Source organism: Poecilia mexicana, unplaced genomic scaffold (genome assembly GCF_051168715.1).
Source record: "Poecilia mexicana isolate PSO_F unplaced genomic scaffold, ASM5116871v1 scaffold_13, whole genome shotgun sequence".
Classification (NCBI taxonomy): domain Eukaryota; kingdom Metazoa; phylum Chordata; class Actinopteri; order Cyprinodontiformes; family Poeciliidae; genus Poecilia; species Poecilia mexicana.
In genome coordinates, this window is record NW_028263382.1 from 9,965,711 (window position 1) to 9,982,458 (window position 16,748).

Here is a 16,748-nt window from a genome sequence, read left to right on the forward strand (position 1 = left end):
GAGAATATTTGCTGGTACATCATCCTTCTTTGTCTTTTTTGGGGGCTTTTTTTTTTTTTTTGTCCTGACAGATTTCGGGTTTTTCTGCCATTCCATTTTCAGCACATTCTGCAATATGTTGCCTGGCACCTGCTCTCTTTCTCAATGATTCCAACATTTTTAAATAATTAAAATTGTCACCACCTGCTGGTTTAGCAAGAAGGATTTCAGCAAAGTCAACAGCTCAATATTATTATATCCTATATTATATAGATTGTTTTAGAGATATTATCCACAATGACATTTTAAACATTTAAATTTTGATGATTGTGGCTCACAGCTAATTGAAACCCAAAATGAAACTTCTTAGAAAATTGAAATATTGAATTAGATCAATTAAAGTATTTATTTTAATAATGAATACTTTTTAGTATGGTGGCCATAACCATAACTATGGCAGCTTATTTGAAAAGCCACAAAGGAGAGTTTCTAATGCGAACGTGAAGCGTGCCATTCACAGAGAGCTGTGTGGAAAATTCTGTGGATGGAGAAACTGTGGTAGAAAAAAACTTAAACAATATAGATGACTGCAACCGTTAGAGCAGGGGTGTGAAATTTATTTTCACATCAATATCATGATCAATATTTTCCTCAAAGAACCAGTTTTAGTAGAATGTATTGATTAAGCTATCCTTTAGCAAACTGTGTTAAATTATTAATAAGTAGTTGTCTATGTACTTCTTGAAATTAAATTGTATTTGGACATTTTTCACATTGATGTAATTTGGTAGCATAGGGACAAAAACTGCTTGAATACTATGAGTTTCTATTATTACACTGAGTGAGTAAAATAACTTCACTTTTAATTCATATTTTAACCTGACACAGCTGTAAAACTAAGATTGAAATTGACTAAATGACATTAAATTGGCACTTCTTTATGTTGCTGGATTGAAGTTTGGTTGTTTTACATAAATTGTACCTGTTTGTTTTGCCAACAGGTACATTGAGATGACATACCGTATTTTTTGGACTATAAGCTGCTACTTTTCCCCCCCATGCTTTGAACCATGTGGCTTATAGCCGGTGCGGCTTTTCTGTGGATTTTTTCCAACCACCAGGGGGCTCTCTAGCAGGAAGTGAAAATTGGAAATCAAAGAAGAAAGTGCTGATTTTCATTTAGAACTAGCACATGCTAGCAGCAGCAGGTGACGGAGAAATGTTTTCAAACTCATACCCCCTCACATGAACCAAGAAGTTCATGTGATGCAGCTTTTAAGTTGAAGGCTGTCGATCTAGCAGTACAGGAGGGAAGTGGAGCCGCTGCACGTAAACTTAGCGTAAACGAATCCATGGTTTGACGTTGGAAACGGAGTGCTGCGTCCTTAATAGCAAATTTATTAAGGACACAGCCCTGTGGTGCGGCTTATATATGTATGTCTCCAGTTTTTTTTTCTTTCTTCTTTTTAAACTTTGTGAGTGGAGCTTATAGTGAGGTATGCTCTATAGTCCGGGAAATGCTGTAATTTACTATAAACGTAAACATTTTGTTACTAAAAGTTTTAATTAATAAGATGTTTTCAGTAAGATTTGAGTTCCATCTGCCTTTAAGTCTGTGTTTGTTTCATAAATACTGCTTATATATGCTATGATTGAAATCCCCTGTCACTGCTAAACAATGCTTGTCCATTTCTTTATAGCAAACAGTGAAGAAGGGAAGAGAATAACTGAGAATGGAAGAAAAGATGATGCCTGTAGCTGTATCTGCTGGGTTCTAATGTCTCCAATTCTTCTTTCTTAACCTTTTCTAGGTGTCATGGGTGAATACGAGCCCAAAATTGAAGTGCACTTCCCCACATCTGTACTGGCTGCCAAAGGAGTGACTGTCAGGCTGGAGTGCTTTGCTCTGGGGAAGTAAGTAAGCGAAGACAAAGTGCACAATGATAGATAATTGTTTATTAATCACCAAGATGAGTGAACTGCAGCCTCTCATCACTAGAGCTGGGAGATCCTTTAGATAGCGCTGCCCTGTGTTCTTCTGCTCTCCTCTTTTTTTAAATTTCATTATTCCATTATCTGAAAGGGAACGGAGGCATATCTTGACTGCAGGCGATATGTTAAGTGAGTGTTGAGAAGTGCAGCATCATGGCTCTGCTGTTAGATGGCATGTTAGTGCAATAGGAGGTGGCGGGGGGCCTGAATGGGGAATTCAGCCCCGGGGATCAGTGTGTTCTTATAATTGAGATCCCTAATGTATCCATGTTTCCTGGTTGCTTTCGGTGTCTGTTGTAAAGAAAGCCAAGGTTATGTGGGTTTTGGGGAAAAAAAATGATAAAAGCCATCAGTCAGAGGAGAGAAGACTCTTTATCCTTAGAGAATAAATCCACTCACACTAGGAGGGAGTTTCTGAGTGATTTACTATTTATTACATTTTTATATCAAAACATTATTAATTTGTCACTGTTGTGATGTATAGAATACACACATGATGTGGTAACATTTTCAAATCAATTCCCATTACAACCACAAACATTAGACCTATAACAACTTTTTTATTAGGATAAAGGTAACACAACACGGTGACATTTTTTCCTCAGTCAATATAGAAAGCTCTATTTATACAGCCTAATGTAACAGTTACGGTGCATTCACACCAGCCCTGTCAGCTTTAATCAAACTCTAATTTTGTGAATGTGCAATCAAACGCTGATGCAGATCAAGAAGTGAACTCTGGTCCACCTAAAAACCTCTTAGTTCAGATGAAGTGAATTCTGGTTCGGTTCAAATGCACATATAAAAGCACTACAGCGCTGGGCGTTCTGGGGAATTACAACCAGCTTAGCACTGTAGCGTTAGAAATGGTTCATGGTCTTTTACCAAAGACGAAAGAGAAATCCTACAGATGCTAAAATCTGACCCCACTCCATTGTTGTTTACATCTTGTGAGGAAGGAAGTTTAAAAACTTTTTGTGTTGTTTCTTGGTGTAGCGTCACCAGAGGCGAGGGAACAACCAGGTTTTTCACAGGGTTTGGTTCAGTTGACACAATACAGTGTGAAAGCGAACCACACCAACAGAAACGGTAACAAATGTGGCCATTTTGATCCCCATTCAAACCAACTCCACTATCAGGAGTGAAAACTCCTTCAGTATTTGGTTAAAAACAGACTTACAGACATCAGACTACTAGAGACGTACTAATTAAAAAGGATCAAACTTTTGTCTAGTTGTCTTTGCAAAATAGCTCAAACTTTACCAGATTATATATAGAACTCAACAAGCTTCAAATAATGATAATTAACTGTTAGGGTAGAAAAAATGTCATAAAATGGTGTAAATTCTATCTGAGTTCTGTTTTAAGAGCTCATGGTGAGCATCCTGCTTATCAGACACACACACGCACATCTTATATGGGTCAAACGCACACAAGTATAGGGAGCCCTAATCTCTGTGCACTTCTCAGAAAGTGTCGCCCTCACACGTCAGTAATTATCTCAAGTGATAACATAATTGTGTCAGTGGTTATCTGACAGGGGTAGAGACAGGATTCCATATGTTCCAACCAATTGTCTTAATTGTTTTCACACATCACTGTATTGAATGAAACCGTGGGCTTGTATAACCAAGAAAACTATTCCAGGATCAGAAAAAAATGCTGAAATAAATCAGGAACGGGGAGAAACTGTTTTGTTGTCCTCTTTCTTGCAAAGTTTTATATCTTTGCATTCTAATACATGAATACATGTTGATGTAAGCTACTCCAATGGAGCGCTGAGTGTATGTCTGTTGTTGTTCTGCCGAGATCGAATCCCATCCCAGTCTAAAGTGTTTTGCATGGTTTAATCAGGGTTTTCTGTCACATGGTACATTTTGCATGTAGGCCAACAAAATGATGTTTGTTTTCACGTGACCAGAGCTCCTTCTTCCACATCTTTGCTGGGTAACTTTGGCAAATCTTAAACTTCTTAAGGGTTCAGTAAAGGTCAGAACAAGGATTAATAGTTGTTATGTTGGGCTGCAAAGAGGCGCAGTTGGTAGAGCTGTTGCCTTGCAGTAAGAAGGTTCTGGGTTCGAGCCCCGGTCCTTCTGCATGGAGTTTGCATGTTCTCCCTGTGCATGCGTGGGATTTCTCTGGGAACTCCGGTTTCCTCCCACAGTAAAAAACATGACTGTCAGGTTAATTGGCCTCTCCAAATTGCCCCTAGGTATGAATGTGTGTGTATGCATGGTTGTTTGTCTCTGTGTTGCCCTGCAACAGACTGGCGACCTGTCCAGGGTGTACCCCGCCTCTCGCCCGGAACGTTAGCTGGAGAGGCACCAGCAACCCTCCTGACCCCACTGAGGGACAAGGGTGTAAAGAAAATGGATGGATGTTGACCGTTCTGAATCCTCCAGACTTACCATGGACCTCTTCAATGCTGCTAATCATGTTAATCATGCTAATCATGTTAATGTTAATCATCTTCTTGTCTGGATTGTCTGTTTGGAAGGACAGTCATGTTTTGGTGGATTTGCATTTTCGCCTCCATTTTTGAACAAATTAAAAGAAAAATGCTTTTCCTCAACATGCTCCTTACATCCCTTAGTGTTCAGGAAGCTGTTTGTTCACTAATGCTCTTTAATGAACCCCTGTAGCTTTCACAGAACAGCTGTGTTGAAAATGAGATTAAATTACACACATATAAACCCTTATTTTGTTTAGACGTCTGAGTAAAGAGAAATGTGTGCTACACTTTGATGACCCTGTAAATGGACTCAAATTGACCATATATGAATACATTTTTGTTCTTTGAAAGCAAGAAATAAATATATTCAGAGATGTGTGTTTATTTTGACAGATCAGAAGCACAAACCTTTTATCAAAGCAAATTAATTAAGTTTTCTTTGATACAGTTTCTTAAGTATAAACAGCCTATAAATTACAGGTGACCAAAAGTCACATACTTCTTACATTTATTTCAATAAAAACCCTGAGTAAATACCAATTAATTATCAGTTTATTTAGTAAATAAACAGACTGAATTATAATTTCCCTTCGCTTAGTGTTACTTATGAAGCTAAGCAGTGGTTTCTGACTTCCTGCTGAACAGCCAAGCAGCTTCTGCTCCTGCCTTGTGCTTCCCTCATTGAAGTAATTTGTGTGCGATGGCTTTCAGTCTGACAGTGATCTAACTGAGTCCCTCTTGTACGCAGAGATGAATGATTCATCAATTCACCAAATTAAGACATGCCAGTCTTTATATAGTGCTGAAAATGAAGTTAAAATGGGTTTTGTACCACTGTTGATCAATATGTATGATGGCACTACTATCCTGCTAGGGCATGAAAGGCTCTTTGTTTATTACTGCCAAAGCTCCTTAATGATATTGCCTATTTGATATTTACCAGTGGCTGCGCCTTGGGAGGCCACTTTCAAGGGCAAAGAGAATGGGAGGAGGATTGAAGTAAAACAGCAGAGCAAAAACGATTCTCTTTTAATTTGAGAGTTTGATGAACTCATGGCACCAAATGCTGCTTTTCTTTCAAAGTTGCTGGTGTCATGAAGAAACTCTGTGGAACTGGGATAATTTGAGATTGTCTCCTGATGGGAATCTGGCTACCGTATTAAATTCAAAATGGAAAAGCCTGAAATTTTCATCTTAAAATAGTTGGATAGAAACTGAGCAAAACTGAGTATGGTAGCAGAATTTATCATGGCAAAATGTCAAAGAACAACTTTGCATTGTTAAGGATTTTGGAAAGTTTTTAATTCACAACTATTTCTGCTTTTCTTCCACCTGTGAGGTGCCACCAAATCAAAATAATGTATTTTAAACCTTTTGACCGATCTTTAACGAGGATGTCAAGCCGTAGAATTGTTCATATAAAATTGCAGGTTATTCTTTGTACTTTTTGTCCAGACAATTTTCTACTACGATGAACGTTAAGTTATTTGTTCCTCTACCATCTCCACTTCTTCTCCCATAATGGAAATAAAGTTTGACCTAACTGTGGCTCTCTTGAAATCTATAATCATCTCTTTTGTCTGCATTCAAGATATTTATTTTCAAACCATAACACAAAGCAATTTGTCTGAAATAAAGAGTTGAACATAAACATGCTTAATACCTACATTTTATGCTTTCTTAGAGACTTTGTACAATATTTATGTTGATATTAAAATATTTTGCTGTCATGTAAAGTATCGGTTAGCTGTTCATCTCTACATAAGAAACAATTTCATTTCAAGTGAAATTTGTAACTTTTGTGTCACATGACCTGCTGATTTTCTTATGTCTAAATGTAATGTTTCTAAAAATATTGTCCTCCAGAATAAATTATGCAAGCAAACAGACTTGAGAAAAGAAAAAAGGAAGTAAATTCAGGTTGAGCATCTGAGGAACAATGCTACTCCCTTGACAATCAGACTATGCTTAGTTTCTGAAGCAATATGGCGATTTTATAGGATACACACTCAATAAAGGACTGACCTTATTGGCTTTACTGTTAAATATTAGGTTTTTGGGGCTTTATCACCATATAGAGCAGGCTGAAATAAAAATTACCTTGACTGGCATGGCCTTGATGGCTTTACATAGGAGGACTATGTAACTTTAGAGTGGTTCATCATCTTGATAAATTGTAATTAGTAAATGTAAATGTCATTTTGAAACAAACTAACTACCCTTATTCACAGAAAGATTATGTCTCCACGGTCTTCTAAAAGGAGTTTAAAAGTGAAATATTGTTGGACGCCTTCGTTTTTAACACATACTGAAGTGTGAAGTTCATTGTGGTTCAAAAAGCCTTGTATATGTGAGGAGTTACACATTCAACCCACTCACATCCTCTTAAAGGATGATACATGGGATGTAGCGGGTGCTTTTATCCAAATAGCCGTGGAGTAGTTGTTATACTTTTAGTTCCAGTGACCCCAGTGGGAATCAAGCTCTTAAATTCCTCCAGTTGCTGTCCTCTGCTGGGCGATACAGCATCGCATTATCAGCAGCATCAGAGAGTGGCTCTTAACGCAACCCATTTCATACACTTTGTGCTGTGGTTAATGTGCTTAAAAAGTAGTTGTTTGGGCTGATACCGCACAGGTAAAATGTGTATTTGTTTCACCACTTTACTGATTTCAGGATGGCTTAAACTTCTCCAAAGGGACCTGGATATTTGGAGCTTAGAAAATGGGCTAAATTGTAGGGTATTATCTAGATTTTAATGGTGTGAAAAAATCTAATTCTCAATTATATTTTGGTATTAGACTCCATTTTGAACCTTTTATTATGAAAGGAGTCCAGATGAGGGCAAAGCAATTGTATGAATCGCTAATTAAGATGTAATCTACGCAGCCCGCCTATGGGCACAGACCTAAATTGAAAACTCCAACACCTTGCATACTCTCCAGTGTGTAACCCTTTCCCAGTGTCATGTATGGTTAGCTTGAACAGTTTGAGAGAGCAGATGGACCAGAGTTTTGGATTTTCTGCCAACAGCTTTCGTGGATACTGACATGAAGGGTTTCTTGCTTTTAAAATGAGTGGGCCCATTTTCTCTCTGTGCCGCTCCCAGGGGCCGTGAGCTTGTACAGTCCCGGCACTCATTACTCAGCCTCCAAAGAGAAATCCTGCCACGGACTCTCAAAGATTCACCGTTACGTTCCAACCCCTCAAGGTCTCTATAGATTTCCTCTGTTCTCGCGCTTGTTGAGAGTTTAGTCAGAGCAAAAGTCTCCAGGGTTATCCATTAGGAAGTATAATTTGCGTCACTACTCAATCCCCAATTCTTGCATAGTGCTTAAATCTTCATTACACCAGACAGCTTTTGTTTAGTCAGACACGCAGAACTCTAGTTTTGCAACAGTCCAGTCCAAAGTGAAAGTGAACTGTTGCTGCTACATAAAACTTTGTCTGAATTCTAATTCAAGGCCGTGCCAGCCAAGGGCAATTCGCCGTCCTTGCAAAGAGGGTAAAAAACGTTTCCATCAAGACTAAATGATTGATGGAGTCGCTGAAGGTTTTCCGTGTGGTGTCATGTTTCCATCTTTCAGGGACCTGTCAGATCCTCTTGTCATACATAAGATGACTGATACTGCACACATTATAGGGCTTTCTTCCTCCACATGTGGAAGTCATCTGTCATGTGAATCTACATGGACATTCTTGACCAAAAAAGAAAAGATGGATGTGGATTGTTTCAACACTAAATCTGATACATTTGTAGGGTATGTGCCCTTGAATTAAGGATTTTAAAAGGTGTTAGGTTTGGGGTCAAACATCAACGGTTGACATTGACACTGCTTGAAAATGTATTTACCTCCTGTTTCTTTCACTTATATTTTCAGATCACTGCACAATTTTTAATTTTTAAAAAATGTTCTAAAGGAAAAAGTTATTCAAATTAAACGTCCTGCATTTCCCATGTGAACCATATTTCAGTGGTTCAGTTTCAACAGGTCTTATTACCGCTAGTCCCATAGAAAGAAGAAATCACCTCAATAAATCTTGTCTGACAACATGAAGTAGGCGAACAGATTTCACAAACCAACATAACCTGCCCCAATCTGAAGAAATTTAAGAATAAAAGATATGGTCACAAACATCCATCAATTTGGAAAGGGTTACAAGGCATTGGAACTTCAGCAAACCTCTGCAAGAGCTATCAAGTAGAGAAAAGTGAATTCTCCCAGGAGTGGCCGGCCTACCAAATTTACTCGCATTTCAACAACTCACCCAGACGGGGGAAAAACAAAGCAATGTCTAAAACACTCCATGCCTTACTTGCCTCAGTAATGGTAGGCTTTTAAGATTTAATAATGCTGGACACAAATACCCCCACAGGTGAGTTCTAAGGTGAAAACAACCGCTGACCAAAGAGGTCGTCTTACACTGGCAAAAAATAAAATAAAATTCCGATGTTCCTCAAGACTTAAAATATTCTATGCACTGACAAAACAGTACGACTTTTTGCAAGATGTGTTTCCAGTTAGATCCGATGTAGAAGTAACAGCATTTCATAAAAAGAACATCAATTGTGGCAGTGGTAGTTTTTTAGTTTAGTCCGAGGCTGTCGAACTACCACCTTTTTTTCTCTCCGACTAAAAATCCTGAAGGATAATCTTTTGGCAAAAGTTTGTAAGCTTAACTTCACCTGTGCAGTAAAAGCAATGATCCAAAAAGCAATAGGATGAAACTATTCTCTCACTGCACGGCATATTCTCTCTGAGTTACTTGGAGTGTAACTCTGTTGTAAAAAAAAAAAGGCAGACATCGGATTGAGATTGCACGAGCAGGAAATTTCACTGCGTTGAATTTAAGTCACAACACAGCTGGGTTTGACAGCATAACAATGTTGTAGTTTAGAAGTCAGAATTTCAACATGGTGACGTCCATAAACGTTGTTTACAAACATAATTTTAAGCTTTACTTTCCATAAGCAAACAGCACTTTTAATTTGCTCAGTTTAGATCTGAGAAGCTACATGTAACATTGATTTTTAGATGCACTCTTACATGTGTGTCTTGTAAAATAAACAGGTTTCCACCACATCAGACTCCTGCTGATGAGAGGAGCGGCCATATTGAAAGGCGACGTCAGCCTTACAAGTCATGACGGGGTAGTCGGAGCTGATCCCAGTTTCCCAGTGGGAAATCCGACTTCAAAGGGCGGTCCAGTTGATTTCTCTGTTTCGAGTGCAACTGAAACGCAGCATTATTCTTCTGTGCCTCAAGTCAAAGACAAAAAGTGCTGATTAGGAAATTCCTAGTTTATCCTTTATAAAAATGTTCACAGATATGCAAAGAATTTTCTTTGTCAAGTGGGTTTAAGAAGTGAGAAAAATAATTTGGAATTCACTGCTCTTTGGATTTGTTCGCCTGGCCTGCTGCACCCCCTCAGGATGGAGTAACCACACTGGCTCTTGAATACAGTCTAATGTGTGTGCTTTCAATTTCTGGTGTTTATTGTGTATAAGAGCAGGAAGTGATAAAGAGCACAGCCCTAGGATAAATGCTTCTCCTCACTGTGCGTGCTGGATTTTATTGTCCTGCACAATTTCCCAGATGGGAGCATTTCAGCTGGTGGGTTTGCCGGGTGCGTGAAAAGCTATTTGCATCTGCCACTCTGTCTGAAGTCTCTGTCTGCCCATATAATCTCAGAGTGCTGGAGTATGGAAGATACTTCTGCAGTCCCTCCCTGATGAAACACATTATGCTGCAATCCTGATATTCCTGCTGAGTCCATGTCAGCACTCCTTTCTCAAACATTTTGTTTGCTGGGCTTGTCACATTCACCCATCAAGGAAAGAAATGTTTTAAACTTCCTTCTTCAAGGATTCTGCTTTGCTAGGTTCTCTACATCTTCTGTGTTCTGTTTTGCTCTTCGAAGCGAAACAGAACACAGAAGTGTGTGGATTAAGCTAGTTTTTATTCCAGACGCTAACTTTGCTTTGCAGCAGCAGCTCAATTAGCGACTCAATCACCTGCATCTGCATACAACTGAACATATTGTGACTTATTATGAACAAAATATGGTTTAAGTACCAACAGAGATCATCCAGGCATCTAAATTAGCATCGGAAAACTCTCTAAAATCAGCTAATAAAAAATCAGGCTCAAACCCAAACTGTATTCATCAACTAGAAAGCTTAATGTACAGCCTGCTTACACCCCCCACCATTATGTCTATTAGCTAAATTTCACAATGACAGAGAGGGCAGAGACTTATTAATTAACGTCTTTCAAATCAGAAGTTTACATATAGAAATGTTACTGTCTCTTTAAAACAATGAGGGAAAAGCCCAGATGATGTTATGTCTTTGGAAAACTCTTATAGGTCAACTGACACAAACTAACCTGACCCAATTATGCCGGTTCTGTGAGGAGGAATGAGTCAGAACTCCAATAAAATATTGCTGAGAAACTTATGGAAGGAAACCCAAAACATTTGACCAAAGTCATACAGTTTAAAAGACAAATAGTCCTGATACTAAGCAGATTATCCTCGATACCGACCAAATGTGAATCCGAAGAACGTTTAAAATAAATCTCTGCAGAATCTTCTTGTTAAGCTTTTTAGCCTTTAGCAAATAGAAATATTTTTGGTCAATCTAACTGACCTGAAACAAGAGAATTTGACTTCATACAGAGAGAGTGTTTGTTTATTTGGTGTATGAACATATCTTTATTTGATTCTGTGCAGTCACACAAAACACCCACATTATTAAAGTGTGTTTGATAGATGGTGAAAGTCAATGTAATATGTCTGCCTAACGAAACCTGTCGGTTTGTAATAGAAAGTTGCATCATTCCCATTCCAACCTTTTATTGACCACGGATAAAGCTAATGCTGCTTTTACAATGTAAAAAAAAAAGTTATTTTCTTCCTACAGTCCAGTGCCAACAATCACATGGAGGAAGATAAATGGCATCTTCCCCAAAAAGGCAAGACTCCGGAAGTCCCAGGCCGTACTAGAGATTCCCAATATTCAGCTGGAAGACTCTGGAACATATGAATGCAAGGCTGAGAATACAAGAGGAGGAACTGCTTTCAAAGGGCATCTGCTGGTCTACAGTAAGTCGGAGTGCACCACTTTTACGCTTCCTTTTTGCACTTTTTTTTTCCTGGCAAAAATTCAGGATTTTTAATGTGGGTATGTGGTATGCATGCAGTCTTACTGCGTGGTTATTCAGGCATCCATGCTACCATCCCCTCTTGGTCTGTTTAGATCATTTTAGCTTCTGCTCAGCCGTCATGCATTATCCAAGAGCAAGCATACATTATCACATTTGTTGATATAGTTATACCAGGAAGCATAACTACACTATTGCTCTACTTTCAACTTCCAAGCAATTTTTCAATAATATAATTGTTGTTTGTCTTTTTCAAATTCAAGGCAAGAAACTGTAGAGAAATCCTGAAAGGGTTTTGTTCTGTATATATCCTAGAAAATCTGAGAGACATTTCTCACACGCTTGCAGGCTGAGAAAGAAGCGGGACGTTCCGACAAGAATTTAAGAAACAATTTGTTTTTTTCATCTTATCAACATAATCTGATGCTTTTTTTTTGCGTGGCTTGAAACGACCGGATTGATCTTCACTGCTTTCAATTTTCAGTTGTTTTATCTTGCAGCTCAATTAAATGTTTGAAATATTTTTGCAGATGTGTCACAAAATGCCTTTTTTTTTAAATCATCTTAAAGACAATGGAAATACTTATTAATGCTTCATACATTTAATGTGTACAGTTTTATGGCTCCAAAATACATTTGCTTATTAAAGGAACACAAAATCCTTCAAATAACAAATTATTTATAGCCAGAGATTTTGTTGTCAATATTTGCATGCTCTGGTATTGAATTATGAAGCTTCAAATGTGAATCCGTTTCTTTGGAAAGTGCTGCTTTTAGCCTCCCGACAATAAGAGGCACAAATAATGGAGCAGAGTAGCTGGCTGTACCTGTGATCATAAACTTATCTAAGCTGGTACATGTCTCCCATTTCTCTTTGTCTGTGCCTTGTGCACAGGACCAAGATAATGGACTACCTCAACCTTGGTGGAACACATTTCCAAGGCCCCACAGTTCTTGGCAACTTCCATTCTGTTGACATCACAAGGAGAATAGGGAGCTAATTTGTAGCAGCCCTGCACTAAATGTAATTTACACAGGTCACCTGGCAGCTTGAACTTTCATTGTGCGGGAGACCTTGCTGACCATAATCATTCAATCAAAGCACACCAAACGTATTCTGCTGAAGGTGGCATATGCATGGAAAAGAAAAGAGTCTGCTGGCCGTGGAAGAAACAACTCAATACTCAGGGTGTGTGCACACACTGAGGAGGCGAAGAGGAAATACGCAAAGGATGTTCCTTGATTCTGTGCTCTGTCTGAATCTACACTTTTTGATATTCCTGTGCAACAGAAACTGAAATAAATCAAGCAAAACCTCAAAGCTCATTAATAAGGGTTGTAAAACATATGACTTTTAAGTGCTCCACCAATTTAAAGGATTTGGAGGGAAGAATTATCATTTAAAATATATATATTTTTTTAGCTTTATTTCATACTAAAGTGTTATTGCCTCATTAAAACATACCTGGAGGGTGCAGGTGGACATTTATCATTTGTCATTTATTGCAATAAACTTCTTGTACAGTTAATGTTTCAAACCCTCCAAAACCCTGTGTTGTTGATTGTTAGTTTTACTTTTGTCTCCACTTCGTTCAACAAGAATCATACTTCTTTACCCATGAAAAAACTAAAGAACTAATTACAGTAATGTCATAGCAAGAAAAGACGGTGTTCTTTTGCAGTTATTTGTTGTATAATTTCTCTGTTATACAACATATAAGGGTGAGCAAAAGAAAGAGTCAACTATATGTAAAAACAGTCTTCATGGTTTTTAGAACGCAAGCTAAGGGACTTTAATGCAGGATGTTGTTGAGCAGGAGTGTGAACCCTTGAAAACACAGAATATGTTGGAAAATAAGAAGTCCCAAAGAAAGGTAGTTGACTTGTTTGCAGAGCTTATAGAGCTGTTTTACAGTAGAAAGAAAAACAAATATTCTCATATAGAAGAGACAACGACTATTTGTGTGCATTTGTGTGTTCATTTTCTCCAGTTCTAATTGCCTCTTGGCATTTTCTGCTTGCAAATTACACAATGATACACACATTCATTAAAGAGTTGTGCAGTTAGACGGTAAAAGAGGCTTCCCTCTTTTTAATGCAGCCTGTGGGCCCAGGAAAGCCTCACTTTTGTTTTTTTTGTCTGAGTTGCTTCTTTATTAACAACTACCGGTAGTTCAGATGTATGGGCTCAGTTTATTCTTTGCCTTGCATTGTAATGTTTACTGGTTTAACATGCGTCTGTCTAAATGTGTATTTAATGTACTCTATATAATAAGTAGATGACTTCTGGAACCAATTTGTTGCTATAGAGTTTCTATTGGGAGCATCAGGGTATTTGTATTTGTAATAGTTGTGATGACCTACTCTTTGTTGATCTAGTTGACATTATCACAATAAAATTCATGAAGATTTGTGACTGCAGTGAGGCCTAGATTTACCTGATCTAAACTGATATTGTTGAACTTTCTCGATTCAATCGGACCAAAAATCGTACCAGTGTTGGTCGGCGTTGCAACTGCCATTAAAGGTGGAGTAAAGTGGCATTGTAGCTACATATATCAGGTTCCCAAACTGTATTTTTCTTTTCAAATATTTTAGATTTTCCACAAAAAAAATCTGCAAACACACTGCGTAAATTCCACAGTTAAAGTCCCCAGAAGAATCCACAAATCTGTGAATACTGAACCGTGAATAGATGGTGGTCCACTGTATGTTAGCCTGCTGATGTTTCAAGCCGAGAGAGTCATACCCCCAAAAGACCTGCAGCGGTGATTGCTGTTATTCAATGTATTGATCTTAAGGGACCTAATTTGCTTTTCCATTTTTTAAAATATTTGAAAATCTTTTGTCGTTTTGAGGGCCTATTTTTTCCAGGCTGTAAATGCGTCGTATACTGATCTGGTGAGTTGTTACGTTTTATGCCTTAATAATGCCAAGAACTTTTTGGAACACAAAATGTGTGGTTTGGACTTTTATCTAAATATTATAAAAGTTTGCAACACATCTTTGGATGTTTTTTTTTCCTTGTTGCCTATTATAATTACAGAAAAAACATACTTGTGGCTTTTGTATATCTTAAGAATTTATTACTCATTTTTATGTCTCTTTTTTCTCTCTATCTTCCAGCCCTCCCTCAGTGGGTCAGAATGATTAATGACACTCAGATGGATAGTGGAGAGAAGCTCCAATGGGAGTGTAAGGCCATCGGGAGGCCCCGGCCCACCTATCGCTGGATTCGTAACGGTTTGCCCTTGACATCCCAGGTACTTTTAATACACACAGCAACCCTCCTCGTCGTTAATTGCACACTTCATGCAGAGGTAAAAAAATTTCCACATTCAAGTCCTGACTATCCCCGGTGCTTTTGCCTCGTTTCAGGGTCGAGTTGAAATAGCGAACGGGGAACTGACCATTAACAAAGTGCAACAGACGGACTCAGGAATGTACCAGTGTGTGGCTGAGAATAAATACGGAGCCATCTACTCCAATGCAGAGCTGAAGATTCTAGGTACTTATCACCTGGTTTGTTAATGTAGACCAAGCTGCTACTTTCTAGACTAAAGTCGCTTTCCTTCAGAGCACATTTCTTAATCTAATACCGGCTGAACCATTGATGTCTGATTAAGGTACTGGCTGATAGGTGAAGAGATTGAAATGCAAGAGGAGAACGCTGAACTGTGAGATATGGTGATTGCCAATCAATGGCCCCTGATTTAACCCAGGCACTGGGCAGATGAACAGACTAATGACTCTCCTGGTTGTATTCACTGAGGAGTGTGTGCACATCAACTTGATGAGGGTCTAGAACATTTTGGCACAACTCTGAGGAGGATGTAAACCAGTAACTTGTAGGTATGGATTTCAGCTAATGGAACCCAACACTGGCAGTGGTTTGTTTGGGGATTTTAATGACTTCATTAGGCTCTCATCAGTGCCCTGTTTGCTATCACATGAAAATACCCACTTCCAAGAAAAACAAACTTTCACTTCTTGACTTTCATCACGACCTTTTTCAGTGGAATCTGTTTTTCAAGCCAAACCTCATTAAACACTCCTGAAAGCAGATGTTTAAATACACTGAAAGTAAACGCACTTGACCTTTGTTTTCTCTCACTAAACTCTCCGTGTTTAGCTCAGTTTAGATTACTAAAATTGTTTGTTTGCTAAATACCAGAAAATTGAGAAATACTTTGTTAAAATAATTATTTTATTCAAAATCAGAACTTTACAAAACCTAGATGATTCCATGGGTTTGTGGGTTTCTAACATGTCAATTCTCAGAGTTATTTTGAGGCACATCTAGGATTATCTGAAACACAACTTTCTTCTAAAGACTGAATCTTGACATAAAACTGGCAGATTACAGTCTGCTGAAGAATTCGGATGCAGGGATCTTACTTTGTGGGAATATATCGCGTGCACTTCATGAAATAGACGGCATTGCACCAGGCCGTATTAAGTGGGATTTGTTTTTCTTTTAACTCATAGTAGCAAAATTACATAAGTGGATCTCAATGTATCAGAATGTTATTGAAAAGTTCCTTCATTTCAGTAATTCATTTCACTAAGTGAAACACATACATACATAGACTGTTTTCAAGCCTTTATTTATGTTATTTATACTAATACTCCACATAAAACTAATAAAAACATGGCATATATTTTGTTACATTAGAATACTTTAATATATTCTGTTAGAATGTATTTATATATATATTTATCAAAATATAAAAAATACAGGAATGCTAGCTTAGTGAAACATTTCATACATGCTTAGAGATTGTTAATTTTATAATACGACAAATGTGTCTCATCAGAGCACATGTTCTATTTTACTGAGACGTATTTGTACAAGAAACAGCAGTGTTACCTTATAAGAGTGATAGATGAAGCTCTGTTATTTCCATAGCACGACTTTGCAAACAGCCAACATTGTCTTTTTTTCTTTAAACTAACTTGATTCTGCAAGACAGTCAGTGCCTTGTCAGGGATTGCCATAATTGTCTAATCACCTGCAATTGCTGACAATTGCCTACTTACGAATAACTTTGTATCATTATTGTTTCCTCTTTCCACCGAACCAGCATTATGTGCACTTGGAAATTTTTTAGACATTAAAAGGCAAAGAGAAAGTGCTTCTATGCCTTAAGGCTGCAGGC

The 16,748-nt window shown here is 38.0% G+C and overlaps 1 protein-coding gene across 2 annotated transcripts in view; it reads left to right on the forward strand.

Annotated features, from left to right (window-relative positions):
• cntn5 (contactin 5) overlaps nt 1-16,748 on the forward strand; it is a 150,356-nt gene that overhangs the window by 93,202 nt on the left and 40,406 nt on the right. For both annotated transcript variants that reach the window (XM_014982727.2, XM_088011649.1), the window contains 4 exons: nt 1,791-1,893; nt 11,349-11,530; nt 14,716-14,852; nt 14,968-15,097. In XM_014982727.2, coding sequence (XP_014838213.1) covers nt 1,791-1,893; nt 11,349-11,530; nt 14,716-14,852; nt 14,968-15,097 — 552 coding nt within the window. The remainder of the gene's footprint in view (nt 1-1,790; nt 1,894-11,348; nt 11,531-14,715; nt 14,853-14,967; nt 15,098-16,748) is intronic.